The following is a 14,937-nucleotide window of genomic DNA, read 5'->3' as shown; positions in this document are numbered from 1 at the left end:
GACTAATGAGTTTGCCTACCATTGGCCTAGAGAAATTTGCTCAACAACCTTTCTCCTTCTAAAATAAACACAGGTTGCTGCATTATCTTCTAGCATTTCCCTGTGAGGACAGTCTCTAAGACCTCTTCACCTTGAACATGCAAAACTGACACAGAGATGAACAAATCCATCACCACCTGAGCAGAATACTCCCTGGCTCTTTCTGGCGATGGAATACTGTAATACGCACCAAACCTACTTACTTATTATACAAATTATCTTTCAAACGGAATATCAAGCGAGAAAACAGACATGTTTAAGAGTCGGTGGAGTAAAATAATGATCAAAGCACAAACTGGGACGGGATGTTCCTAGAATCACTGGAAGTCTGAAATTGATTTGAGAACAGCCCTGTGGTTAGCCTTATACATCCCTAATCAATTCTCTCACGGGAAGCTTTTGGACAGCTACACTCTCACACACTCAAAAATATATATTTCCATTTTTGAAAGCATCACTTTCCCATTTTTCTTAAAAGGAAAAAGTAAATTTTCTGAATTGTTTAAATATGCATGACTAGGACACAGAATATAAAATGGCCAGTATTCTCAGTCCACGCCCACATTGCCAAATGCGTCACTATATTATAAAGAGCACCCAGAACTGACAGGTTTGATAACGTGGGGGTTTTCTTGTGCTGCCATTCACCAGCTCATATCAAAGTTAGTATAATGAAAATGTCAAGAAACAGCGTCACATTTAGAAACCACAAAATACAAAGATGGAGCTGTCAGTCACCCCTGACGCTTGCCAAATGAAAGTTTAAATATAGTCATGGGTGAGCAGAACTGCTGGCAGCCACGTGAGCTCACCAGGCAAGACCTGGTCTTTCTTGTCTAACATATATAACCCCAGCTCCAAACACAGGACTGGGCACACAGCAGGCACTCCGATCTTTATGCATGAATGGTAGGTGACTGGGTGGGTGGATGATGGATCAATGAATGAACGGACAGATGAATGGAGGGATGACTGGGTGGGTGGATGAAGAAATGGGTAGAAGGATAAATAGATGAATGGATGGGTGAGTGGGTGGGTAGATGGATGGGTAGGTGGGTAGATAGATGGGTGAGTGGATGGGGTGAGGACGTGGGTACGTGGGTGGATGGAAGGATGGATGGATGGATGGATGGATGGATGGATGGATGGACGAGTGAGTAGAAGGATGGGTGGATAGTGGGTGGATGGATGGATGGGACAATGAATGGAAGGGAGAGGGAGAGGGGGAGGGAGGTTGGGAAGAATAACCCTGCACAACCAGCTCTGATCTGACCTATCTTTAATGGTCCTGGAGACCACCACCTCCCCCCAGATAGCCAAGGATCCACTCTGAGTCTTGGGTGGACGGACAAAAGGACAGCAGGGAAAACAAAATGGAACTGTGCTACAGGTCTGTCTCCCTCTGTCCCTCCCTTCCTCTCTCCCTCCCGCCCACTCTCTCTGAAAAGCAATGGGAAAAAATATCCTTGGGTGAGGATTAACAATAAAGCCACAGTGATAGCTTCACACGTAGGCTTCATTGCCGTCGCTGATTTTAGTCTAGATCCTTTGAAATAGGACCCGTGAGTCACCAGCCATAAAGGCTGCACCTCCGTCATTCCCTCTAGCGGGTATGAGAGTAGTCACCCCTACAGCTCACGCACACTGAGAGCCTATGTAAAGGCTCTTTACTAGCTTGGGGGAACTCCCCCCCACACACACACACACACACAAAGAAAGGAGCTATTTTCATTTGCATCTTCTGAGTTCAGCACTTTTCCGGTTACTTGCCTTTGGTATCTCTTCAGCGACGTGCCCAGTGACTCTCGACGAGAGTCTGCTGCAGACGTTGCCATGGGACATTAATGCCTCCCTATTGATTTGTGGCTGCTTTTAGTGTAATAGGGATGGATGGGGAGGGAGACAGTGCTATGTCCCGACTCGCCAGTTCCGGGGGTGGGTGTCTGACACACAGGATGCTGATGGAGTTGTGGTCCATTTTATCAGTCTTCCCCCTTATTAGGCCTTCCACTGCACGTAGGGTGTCTCAGTCCTTCAGCCGGGGATCTAACTATCTGGGGGCGTTCCCTTTGCCTCATTTCCTTGACTGAAAATGGAAGATACAGAGAATGACTTTGCAGCTGCCCCCCTTATCCATAGGGGATACGTTCCAAGACCCCTATGGATGCCTGAAACCTCCCTACTACCAAACCCTATCGATACTGTGTTTTTTCCTATTCATACATACCTATCCATATAAATTAAGTTTAATTTATATATTAGGAATAGTGAGAGATAAACAAAAATAACTAATAAAGTATAATTATAGCAATACACTATAATAAAAGTTATATGAATGTGCCACTGATTTTTAGAGAGAGTGGAAGGGAGGGAGGGGGCGAGAGAGAGAGAAACACTGATGTGAGAAACATCAACTGGTTGCCTCCTACACACCCTGCACTGGGGATCGAGCCCACAACCCGGGCATGTGCCCTGACCAGGAATGGAACAGTGACCTCCTGGTTCATAGGTTGATGCTCAACCACTGAGCCATGCCAGCTGGCTGTAACAGTTCCTTTAAAAAAAATTTTTTTTTAAGATTGTTTACTGATTTTGAGAGAGGACGGGAGAGAGAGAAACATCCATGGGCTGCCTACTGCACGCCCTCTACCGGGATCGAGCGGGAAACCTGGGCATGTGCCCTGACCAAGAATCAAACCAGCGACCTCTAGGTGCACAAGGCGACGCCCAACCAGCTGAGCCACACTGGCCAGGGCTACCCCAGTGCTTAAAGGACCATCATCAACTAGGGTCGAGTCATTACCATATTTTGAGAAATTGAGCGATTACAAACAGGTTGTTAGGAATCTTCTAAGCTAATGACTGTACATGCTACCTGGGAGACTACAAGAGTCTGGGCCTGCCTGACCACCATCAAAGAAACATAACGTCCACGTTGGCATCCCTTGTTTTCCAATTCATACGGCGAGTAATCATAGAAGCCATTCTCCCGTCACTTCTAAATTGACAAGGGGAAAAAAAGCTTGCCAGCGTTCCCGCTATCTTCTGGTCGCTTTCTAGTTTTCATTTAATGGAAAACTTGTCACATCACAACTTTTTTATGTGCCTCGCTGCAGAGCATTTTTCCACAAACGAGATTTTTCTCAAGACAGTAACGATCCTGACAACAGGCGTCTGAGAACAAGATGGGGTCAGTTATAAAAAAGGAGAAATGGTAAGAAATCTATTTTTACCTATTTTCATGGAAGTTGGGCATGCCTGACACTGTCCTATTTTGTAAATGTATTGCCTTGTTCCCTGTGATCTTCATGATAAATATGTTGTCACAGAGCCTGGCTGACTAGCTTTCCTCTTCATTTTATAAATGCCGAGTATACTTAACCCTACTGTCACTTTCGTTTGTCAAACAAATACAATAGTCAAGACTATATTCTAGCTTGGCCAGTGTGGCCCAGTGGTTGAGCATCGACCCATGAACCAGGAGGTCACATTCAATTCCCAGTCAGGGCACAGGCCCAGGTTTCGGGCTCGATCCCCAGTAGGGGGCGTGGAGGAGGCAGCCGATCCATGATTCTCATCATTGATGTTTCTCTCTCTCTTTCTATCCCTTCCTCTCTCTGAAATCAAGAAAAACATATTTTTAAAAAATAAGGACTGTTTGTTTTCCCCACACAAAAAAGGAATAAAAGCAACCAAGCCTGGCTGACTGGGAAGTGGGTGTCCCTGGGGCGAGGGTGCGCTCGCACAGGGCAGAGCCGGGACGGCTGCTTGCATTACCAGCCACTTGATGCTCTGACTCTGACTTTGTTATACACTAGATGGATTTTTAAATATTCATTTTAAAACGTAATGGGGAGTCCTGGAGATGAAAAGAAAAGCCAGCGGAGGAAGCCGCAATCAATAAGCCCAGTGTCAATCACGGCCAGCTCCAGATCGTGGGGAGGGGATTATCTGAGCAGAAGGCTGGCGAGCACCCAGGAAGGAAGTGCCAGGCCACCTCATCTCCTCTTTTAATAAGGTTACGACACTGGCACATTGGAGGAATGCTAAGCAGACGAGGGCCTTCATTTCCGCAAGATGTTAACACAGCGGGCAGGTGCCGCCACCCCGCGTGGCCTGGGAGAGACGTGGGTGGGGGTCCCGGGCACAGAGGCCTGGCCTGTTCCAAGGACGGGGACTTGTTTAAAAACAGGGGGGATTATAACCTGGGTCCTGCGCCCTCAAAAGCCAGACACCAAATCGAGATGAGATCATCGCACCAGTCTGGAACGCTAAGATAAAAAGCCAGCAGATGAATTCATCGCTATTACAAGTATTTTGCATGTTGGCACCGAAATTCATCAAATTTCATGGATGGTGTGGCTCAGTGGGTGAGGGTTGACCCATGAACCAGGAGGTCACGGCTCGATTCCAGGGCTGTCACATGGCAGTCACAGATACACAATTTCTACAGTATTTTGGGAATAACCTGGTGCTCTTCTTGAGAGCTAGAATGTAATCCATTTTTAAAATGGCTCATGGATACTTGAAATAAATGGGTATTTGTCTGCCGGCAGAACACTGGTACATAGCTGTTCAACTGTCCTTTGGTATTATAAATCGTGTCTTATCTTTATTCATTGTGTCTTATCTGTGAAGGGCGGAAATGAGCACCTTTTAGACCGCAACTGTGCTTTGGTCAATTTCTCGCTGTATTTTACTTTATGGACTTTGAGGTTGTATTTTTGGTAAAGGATCGGGACACTTTTATCTCCGGTGCAGAATTTACCTGTTGCTATTCTAAACTAACCTTCCTCACTCTTTTGGATGCCTCCTGCCTGGATGTAATGTTGCTCTGTCCACCGGGTACCTGTCTTGTGTATCTTTGCCCATTACTTCCAACTTCTCTGCGTCCCTCTGCTTTACCCCCGGCGCTGTTTAAAGCTTACGGCTCAGTTTTACTGTCTGACTACCTCTATAGAGAGTTTAAGCCATTAGTGATAGGCACTAGATGCCATACATTCCTCTTCGGAAATCCAAGGAGCTTCAGGGTCCAGCCATCTTACCCTCCCCGGACTGGACAACCTCACTTCTCCCCCTGATCTGAAATGAGCACAGACAGAGGTAGGGAACGAGACCGCAGCTGGGGCCACAAGAAGGAGCAGGATGCCGGGAGCCCCTCCCAAGCAAAGCCTGCGTGCTCCTCAGTCTTTGCCCGAGTGGAGACACTTACAGCCAGCATGCGGTGGAAATGCCACTGGGGGCAAAGGGCAGGGAAGTGGCTCTTCCTTCCTTGGGGCAAAAGCCACGCGAGGACCACCAAAACGGCCACGCGAGGACCACCAAAACGGCCACGCGGGGACCACCAAAACGGCCACACGAGGACCACCAAAACGGCCACGCGAGGACCACCAAAACGGCCACACGGGGACCACCAAAACGGCCACGCGAGGACCACCAAAACGGCCACACGGGGACCACCAAAACGGCCACGCGAGGACCACCAAAACGGCCACGCGAGGACCACCAAGGCCCATCAAGTAGCAACCAGAACCCCCCCACAGCGCTGAAGGGAGAGGCCATCGAGTCAACACTTTGGAAAACTATCAGTAACCAGGACGGGTGACCGCATGTGTACCCTATGCCCAGAGAGTCCACTCCCATGCACACGCCATCCAAACGGGGGCACCTGTTCCCCCAAGTCCACATACAAGCATGCATCGGGCAGCACCGACCCTAACAGCTCCACGTGGAGACCACCCAGATGCCCGTCAACAGCAGACTGATAAGTCAATCTGATATATTCATCCAATGGCAACGGACACCAACGAACCTCAGCTACACTCAACGGTACGGATGGCATTTCACAAACATGCTGCTTCGTGTAAGAAATCCAATACTAAATAATGCATACTCTGTTCCCGTTTATGTAAATTTCAAGATCAAGCAAAAATTAATATAGGCTGCTAAAACTCAGAAGACGGGTTGCCTTTGGGGTGCTAGTCACAGGAAGGGGGCACAAGGGGCTCTTGGGGTGCAGGGGAGGTTCTGCTTCTTGATCTGGGTGCTGCCTCTGCAGAGATGTTCATTTTGCAAAAAAACACATGGAGCTGACAGAGCACCCGACAATTTGTGCAATTCTCTGTGTGTATGTTAGACTTCAACAAAAAGTTCAAAAAAAGAAAAAAAGGGCTAGGAGAGAATCGGTTGCTAGGAGACCAAGAAGCCAGGATTCTGGCTTTGGTTATTAGCCCTTAGAGCTCAGAGAACGGATACACACTGATGTCTATGAAATGTCTCAGGGATTTTTTTATATATATATACCAGAAAAACACCAAGCCTGGCAAATAATGGCCTCCGATTACCCAACACCTGCCCATCGCCAACATGAGGGCCACAGGATGTGGTTGTGAAAGACACCTGGCAGGGACACCTGCTCATCTCAGATGGGGCAGGGACGGTGGTTCAGAGAGACCCATGCAGATTCCTGAGAACCATGCCCACACCCAGAGCTGGGAGACCCACGGTGCACCCTCTTGGGGAGGGGGTGGGTGCACTTCATCCTTTTGCTGTTGTTGATGTTAATCTCTCTCTCTCTCTCTCTCTCTCTCTCTCTCTCTCATCAATGAAAAGCATATCCTTGGGTGGGAATTAAAAAGACAACAATGAAGGCCAGAAGGCAGTGGAATGAGATTTTTTAAGTGCTGAAAGAAAAAAGTGTCAACAAAAACCTGTCTATCCTATACAACTATCCTTCAAAAAATGAAGGAGAAATTAAGAACCACATCACAACCTGGCCCGTGTGGCTCCGTGGTTGAGCATCTACCTATGAACCAGGAGGTCACAGTTCGATTCCCGGTCAGGGCACGTGCCTGGGTTGTGGGCTCGACCCCCAGTGGGGGCGTGCAGGAGGCAGCCGATCAATGATTCTCTCTTATCACTGATGTTTCTATCCCTCTCTCCCTCTCCCTTCCTCTCTGAAATCAATAAAAAATATATATTTTTAAAAGTTCCATTTTATGTTACGTGAATTTCATGTCAATAAAATAAGAACTGAGCCAAAACCGGTTTGGCTCAGTGGATAGAGCGTCGGCCTGCGGACTGAAAGGTCCCAGGTTCGATTCCGGTCAAGGGCATGTACCTTGGTTGCGGGCACATCCCCAGTAGGGGTTGTGCAAGAGGCAGCTGATCGATGTTTCTCTATCATCGATGTTTCTAACTCTCTATCCCTCTCTCTTCCTCTCTGTAAAAAATCAATAAAATATATTTTAAAAAATAAAATAAAATAAGAACTGAAAATAACAAAAAACTCTGGCTTCTGGAAGCTGACAGAAGCATCAGAGGCAGCATCTTCCTTAGTTACCTGTCTGGCCCCATAAGCATCCACGAGAGGGGAACCCTGGTTTAGGAAAATAGGCTAATTGGGTGTTTTTAGAAACACCACAAAGCAACACAATATAAATTACACTTCCTGGAGCCAAGAACAGTCAAGGATAATTAGTGGAAGTTTGGTGTTCTTTTTGGAAACTTTACAATAATCTTAAATATGCTGAAATAAACTTTTCTAGATTATTAGAAGGTGAGGGAGGGACCCCATTAAAGAGCTGCAAAATTCTACCTCTCAATAAAAGCTACGGGAAAACTGCAAAAACGGTCAGAACCAACTTGTTAGGAACTCTAAAAAGTATCAAAGGCGTACAGCAACACAGGGAGGGTTTGTTCAACAAAAGCGACTGAATCTCAGTAAGAACACTGGGCTTTGTGGTCCTTCCACTCCGGTTCCAGCGCTCACTCCCCAGCGGTGGCCTTGTAGGGAGCAGCCCACAATCATAACATCAGAGGAATCAGAAAGGAGCTCTTTCACTAGAAAATGCCATTGTTTCTTTTGACGTGTCTGGTGGCTCCCTGGAACACCAGATCAAAAGGCTTATTTTTAGTTCCTTTGACTGGGAACTCTCCCACAGCTAAAGCTCCTACCCAGGGATGTTTTGGTCAAAACGTTTCCAGGTAAACACTTTAATCTCTACTTCCTGGGGTAATGCTAACAGTTTGGGCAAACAATACACTAACCAGAAAGCAACCTGGGCACGTGCCTTGAGCAGGAATCGAACCAGTGACCTCCTGGTACATGGGTCAGTGCTCAACCACTGAACCACACTGGCCGGGCTGTCTGGCTGATTATTAAAGGTGTGCCCCAACATGCACACAGAGCAAATACAGGGAGACTTTTGTGGATCCAGGTATTTAAGAAAACTTCTAGCTAATCATTAGCAAACCATAGGCTAATGAAGCAGATACCTCAGTGGCCACACACAATAAGAAATGCAGGCTTCACAAAATTCCTTCAGAGAAATTACAAAACCAATGGGAGGGGAGAATATGATTTACAGAGTTATGACATGACAATGTGAAACATGTGCACTCTTCAAGGAAAATATAGGAGGCATGGAAAGAAACAAGTAAATATGGTCTAACACAAAAGAAAAGGCAATAAAGAATAAACTGCCTGTGAGAAAGTACAGACGTTGGACTTACTAGACAATTACTTTAAATAAGCTTTTTTAAATGTTAAAGAACTAAAGGAAACCATAACTAAAAAACTAAAGGAAAGTGGTAGAACAACATCTCACCACATGGATAATATAATAAAAGTAGAGAAATTAACAGAAATTCTGGAACTGAAATGTACACTAATGTTCATAGTCACATTAATCAGACTAGTCAAAAAATGGAGACAACCCAAATGTCCACCAACTGATAGATGGTTAAACAAAATGTGGTATATCCATATAATGGAATATCATTTGCCATTAAAAGAAAGTATTGTTTCATGCTACAACATGGATGAACTTTGAAAACATTATGCTAAGTAACAAGCTAGACACAGAAGGTACCCATTTATATGAAACTAGAGGCCCAGTGCACAAAAATTCGTGCACTCAGGGGGGATCCCTCAGCCCAACCTGTGCCCTCTCACAGTCTGGGAGCCCTTGGGGGATGTCCAACTGACAGCTTAGGCCCGTTCCCCATGGGGAGCGGGCCTAAGCCACAGTCTGGCCTTCCTCTGCAGGAGGCGACCAGTGGGCAGATCGGGGGATGGCGCTGGCCGGCCCCGCCCCCCATCGCCCCACCAGCAGTGGCCTCCCTCTGCAGGAGGCAACTGGAGGACCAATCGCCGCCGCCCCCAGTGGCCTCCCTCTGTGGGAGGTGACTGGCGGGCCAATTGGGGGACGGTGCTGGCCGGCGAGCAGCTGGCCCTGACCCCCATCGCCACCCCACCACCGCCGGTCGCCGTCCCCTCCCTCTGCCTGCTGGCACGAATGAACTTGAAAACATTGTGCTAAGTAACAAGCCAGACACAGAAGGTACACATTTATAGGAAATGTTTAGAACAGGGAAAGCCATAGGAATAGAAAGCAGGGAAATTAGATGAACAATTTGGCAATTTTAATGACATTAAGGTGCCCATTCCAGGAATCCTACTTCTAGGTATGGGCTCTGCTGATCCTGGTCCTCCATCACAGCACACCCTTCAGGCCCATAAAACCATGATCTGTTTTGGAACCAACAAATATGGAGCATCTAATAGGTCTGTGCTTACTGCTTTAAAAGAGAGAGTAATGGAAACATTTCAACTTAGGTGAGGACAAAAGCAAGCCTAGGTAATCACAGGCAAGAACACCAATATTCTCCCTTGGCCCTTCATAACTACCACCCCTGCTGCTCTGGACTGAACTGTGTCTCCTCCCCCACCCCACCCCCAATAATATTCATATGTTGAAGCCCCTCGTCCTCAATGGCATGGTATTAGAGGGTGGTTGGGGTTAGATGAGGTCATAAGGGTGGGGCCCCATGTTGGGATTAGTGCCCTTATCAGAAAAAGAAGAGAGCAGATCTCTTTCTCTCCCTCTCTCTTCCCCCCAACCATCATGTGGCCATTTGCAAGCCAGGAAGAGAGCTCTCACCAGGAACTGGTTGCTGGCGCCCTTAACTTGGACTTCCTGCCCCCCCAGGACAGTGAGAGATAAACATGTGTTGCTTAAGCCCCCCAGTTTGTGGTACTTAGTATGGTCACCCACGCTGACGACTACACCTGCCCTCCCTCTGTAACGTCTGTACCCTCCATGGGTGAACTCTCCGCTCTTTAAGCCACTGCCAATCTCCATGGTGCTGAAGTTTCATACTAGTCAACAGTGAACCCGGTGTTTCCTAAATGCTCTAGGAAATAATCACTCAAGGATTCTCTCTTCTCTGAAATCTGAAGTCAGGGTCTTTCAGAAGCCAGCCTCTTTTCCTGTGCAGCGAGATTTTCTCTTCAAATCCCTCTTTAAACATTTCCTTCTGGGGGATGCCTTAGCCTTAAGTACTGAACCTTAAAGAAAAGCTGTTTTCCATTCACTGCCTGGTTTCAGATCAGCTCTCCCTGACCTTTGAAAAGGGCAAAAGAAAGACTCGGGGGCCACCTGCTTTGAACTACCCAGCAGTACAGGGGCCGACTGACAAACCCGGTTAGAAGACCCGGCCCCCAGGGCCCTGCAGGCAGATTTTTCTGCCAAGCTTAGGCTGAACATCAAAACATCCAGCCACGAACACTGAAGGGCTCTGTTTAAAAAGGGATAGTGCCTGGCCCTTGTGGCTCAGTGGTAGAGCGTCGGTCCACCTATGAACCAGGAGGTCAGGGTTCGATTCCCGGTCAGAGCACATGCCCCCTGGTTGTGGGCTCCATCCCCAGTGGGGGGCATGCAGGAGGCAACTGATCCATGATTCTCTCTCATCACTGATGTTTCTCTCTCTCTCTCTCCCTCTTCCTTCCTCTCTGAAATCAATTATATATATGTGTGTGTGTGTGTGTGTTTTAAAGGCAGCTCCGGTTACGCCCTTTGGGAGTCCCAAAGTCATGGCTAAGGCACAATGGGAAAAGAGAGTATACGGAGAGGGGTGATGAAGGGAAACTAAAGTTACCAGTCTGCCACCTGTGGGCGGGTGCCAGCACGCGCCAACCTCAGCGCCCACTAGACAGCCGACACGAAAACAATGCATATTAAATAACACCAAAAAAGCCCTGAGCAACAGATGTGCAGAGACTATATATAGTCAGTGGCCCATCTGAACCACGGCTCCCGGATCCCTGCCTCCAGCCTCCTCCCTCCGATTCCAGCACTCACAGCTGTGGCCGCTGCTTCTTTCTCCTAATCAGCCCTCCACGCCTCAGCCCTCCCTGAGGCTGAGATAGGCTTTTATAACGATGCCCCATTAGGCTGAACGACCGCACCTGGGCCGATCCCCGTTCCGGCTGCTGGGACCTCATGTGAAAAGCCACGCCGTGGAATCAGACAACAGAGGCCAAAGACACGCACGCCAGCCCACGAGGCGGGGCAGAAATGTTGAAAATGCAAAACTCAAGAACACACACCACACATCCATCCATCCCCAAGCCTTGCTCTTGGATTTCCCGAAGGTGGAATCAAAAACATACTGCGTGGCCCTGGCTGGTTTGGTTCAGTGGATAGAGCGTTGGCCTGCGGACTGAAGGGTCCCGGGTTCGATTCCGGTCAAGGGCATGTACCTTGGTTGCGGGCACATCCCCAGTAGGAGGTGTGCAGGAGGCAGCCGATCCATGATTCTCTCCCATCATTGATGTTTCTCTCTCCCTCTCCCTCTCCCATCCTCTCTGAAATCAAAAATATATTTAAAAAACAAAACAAAACATATACTGAGTGGATCCTTATGCCTAAGCCCCAAGGCGGCCACAGATGCCAAGAGTTCTCAGACGTGCCTGCCTCTCTTTACAAATAAATATATAGGGGCTGCGTATATTTGTCCTGTTTCCATGGATCCACTCTCTTTTTTTAATTAATTTATGTTTTAATATATATATATATATTTTTATTTTTTTATTTCAGAGAGGAAGGGAGAGGGAGAGAGAGAAACATCCATGATGAGAGAGAATCACGGATCAGCTGCCTCCTGCACGCCCCACACTGGGGATGGAGCCCGCAACCCGGGCCTGTGCCCTGACCTCCTGGGTCATAGGTCAACGCTCAACCACTGAGCCCTGCCGGCTGGGCGGTCCACTTTTTTAAAAAAATTTGGGGATGGGGATGAGGATGGGGTTGGGGATGGGGATGGGGGGAGGGGGGAGGGAGGAAGCAACTTTCACCAAAAGGCTATAAAATGGCCAAACAACCAACTCTTGGAGACAAGCCCTGAAGAGAGAGGTCCTGGTGGCTTTCCCCTACGGAGGCTTCGTTCATGGGGAATCAACCGCCTGAAAATCGGTCTCAGAAAACGTGGCCCCGGACGCCGGCTGCGGGGCGCCTGCGGACGCGGGAAACGCCGAGTCCCCGCCGCCGAGTCCCCGCGCCCTGAGCCTCCCGGGCGAGACGCAGCCCCGGACCCGGTTCAACCCCCCACCCCCAGCCCGTCCCCGGCCGGGTCGCAGCCGCTTGGCTGACGGGGGAGAGGGACGGGGGACGGGGGGTAAGGGGGAGGCGGGTGCCGGGTCCACGGCGCACAGGCCGGCGGAGGGCGGGCAACCCGGCTGGTTCCTCTCCGAAAAGTAACGGCGGCTCCGCGACAGGGAAGGGAAAGGGCGCTCGGACCGAGGCCAGGTGTGGGGTGGGAGGGTCCCCGGAGTTGCGCGCCCGGAGTTGGGAAGTCAGTCCCCCGCTCGTCCGCCCGCCCGCGCGCCCGCCCGGCCGCGGACACTCACCGAGAAGCCGGCCCAGAACGGGCAGGAGTGGCGGACGCGGGCCGAGGTGGTGAGCGCCAGCGCGGCGAAGCTCACGGCCACGATGAGGCAGCCGAGCGCCATCTGCGTGGCCCCGAGCGCCAGCACCACGCGGGAGCGGCCGGGGCACGGGCGCAGGCGGGACAGGCTGCGGGGCAGCGCGCGGGCACCGCCGGCCGGAGGCATCGCGCCGCCGCCCGCACGTCTCGCGCGCCCCCCTGCCCGGCCCGGCGCCGCCGCCTCACCTCACAGCGGGTCTGAGGCGGCAAGTTGCGCCGGGCGCGGGGGCGGCGTCGCTGCGGGCCGCGGGGGGTGCGGCGGCCGCGGGCGGGGAGCCGGGCGCCCGCAACCCCAGCCGGTGCCCGCGTCCATGCCGCCGCCGCCGCCGCCGCCCGGCGCGCCGCGCTGCGCTGCGCCCTCTCCCGCCGTCTCCCGCGCGCTCCCCGTGCGCGTGCGCTGCCCGGCCCGAGCGCGTGCGTGTGCGCGTGCGCGTGCGCGAGCCGGTCTGTCCTGGGAGCCGCGCGCTGGGCCGGGAGCGCGCAGGCGCAGGTGCGGCCGTGGCGGCTTTCGGGTCGCAGGGATGGAAGCGGGCACCGCGGGCGGCGTGTCAAGGGCGAGGGCAGCCGCCTCCCGGGCTGGGGCGCTGGAGTGGCCTGCGAGCCGGGCCCGCGGGCAGAGCCTGGGTGCGCGCCTTTGGGGGTGAGGGTCGGGGAGCCATAGAGACCGCCGGGCCGGTGGGGAGCGCAGGTGTGATCAGTATTTCCAAACGCTCTGCCCCAGGCGTGGCGGCAGCGAGCAGCCTCTCCAAGCGCAACTGCGGGATCCCGGGCGCCGCTTTGCCGCAGTGGCAGCATGTCCCTGGCCAGCCCCTGAGGACCCGGCCCGGAAGGAATTGCATGGAAAACATCCCCAGCCCGCAACGGAGGTCTGGGACCCACCTTTCATTTGCAAGGCTTTAGATCCAAGTGGAAAGTTTGGGTGTAACACAAACCGCACAAAACGAATTTAAGGACCTATTAAGCCCGGACCGAGTGGCTCAATGGTTGAGCGTGGACCTGTGAACCAGGAGGTCGAGGTTGGATTCCCGGTTAGGGCCCTCGGCCAAAGGTTGCAGGCTCGATCCCCAGTAGGGGGCGTGCAGGAGGCAGCCGATCCATGATTGTCTTTCATCATTGATGTTTCTCCCTCTCCCTCTCTGAAATCAATGAAAAAAATACATTTTTTTTTAAAAAAAGGACCTATTAAATCATCTCCATTCCCTTTTGCCAGGTTAAGATTGTAAATATACCTGATTATCGCCGCCTTCCTTGGAATACCAAGAAAGCTGGCAAGTTTTGATGGTCGTATTTCGCCTTGTGGCCGGGTGGGGTGACGATTTAAAGACCACCCTGCGTGGGGAAAAACTGTTGACATGTTAAGAGACCCAGGAGTGTTAAGAAGTCTGAAGGGAGGAGGCATAAAAAGGCAACGTTGCATAGTATGTGCTAACGGGAAATGGTGTGTTATGCCCCCAGGCCTGTGGGTGATCGGAGCGAGACCCTCAGTTGGATAAGAAACGCTGTGCGGGGCCTCCGGGATGCTTGAAATTTCACCGTTAGAGATATCGATTCCTTTGGGGCTTGCTGAGCCTCTATTAAAATGCAAATTCCCCTTGAAGGGGCAATAGCTCAAGCCTTTATCAGCCAACACCTTAGCAGGGATGGGATCCATTTTCCAATTTAATGGGATGGCCGAGGGACGCACAGGGGGTGGGGAACGCCGCAGATAAAGTGGCTGACCTCAAAACGCTGGCCTGCGGCCAGTGCTGCTTTCTCCTCGGGTCCTTATCTCTCGCAGGACGGAGCCCCTTCAGGCATCCTTTAGAGCGCTGGCGTATAAATTCACATTTCCTGGAGACGTTCTCTAGAAATTCGCAGGGCTTGGATCAGTGCCAGAGCAGGATCCCCCCGACTGCCAGGAAGTTTCCGTCTCCCTGTAGTCACCTTACTCATTCATTTATTCACACCCCCAACAAAAGGCTCTCTAAGCACCAAGGCACCCGTGTAGCCACTAGGGAAAACGATATGGTGTTTCCAAAAAATAAAATAAAAAATGACACATAGAATTCTCATATGATCCTTACGGATCCAGCCATTCCACTGCTGAGTCTACGCCCCCAAGGACTGAAAGCAGGGACTCCGGGGTATCTG

At 50.8% G+C, this 14,937-nt stretch overlaps 1 protein-coding gene across 1 annotated transcript in view; it reads right to left on the bottom strand.

Moving 5' to 3' along the window:
* ENTREP2 (endosomal transmembrane epsin interactor 2) overlaps positions 1-12,934 on the bottom strand; it is a 46,184-nt gene extending 33,250 nt beyond the window's left edge. The window contains exon 1 of the mRNA XM_028137185.2: positions 12,731-12,934. Within this exon, the coding sequence (XP_027992986.2) occupies positions 12,731-12,934 (204 nt within the window). The remainder of the gene's footprint in view (positions 1-12,730) is intronic.
* Positions 12,935-14,937: the final 2,003 nt, after the last annotated feature.

Source organism: Eptesicus fuscus, chromosome 25, assembly GCF_027574615.1.
Source record: "Eptesicus fuscus isolate TK198812 chromosome 25, DD_ASM_mEF_20220401, whole genome shotgun sequence".
In the NCBI taxonomy this organism is placed as follows: Eukaryota; Metazoa; Chordata; class Mammalia; order Chiroptera; family Vespertilionidae; genus Eptesicus; species Eptesicus fuscus.
Note: the sequence above shows the minus strand (reverse complement) of the source record. Positions and strands in the feature narration are given on the sequence as shown.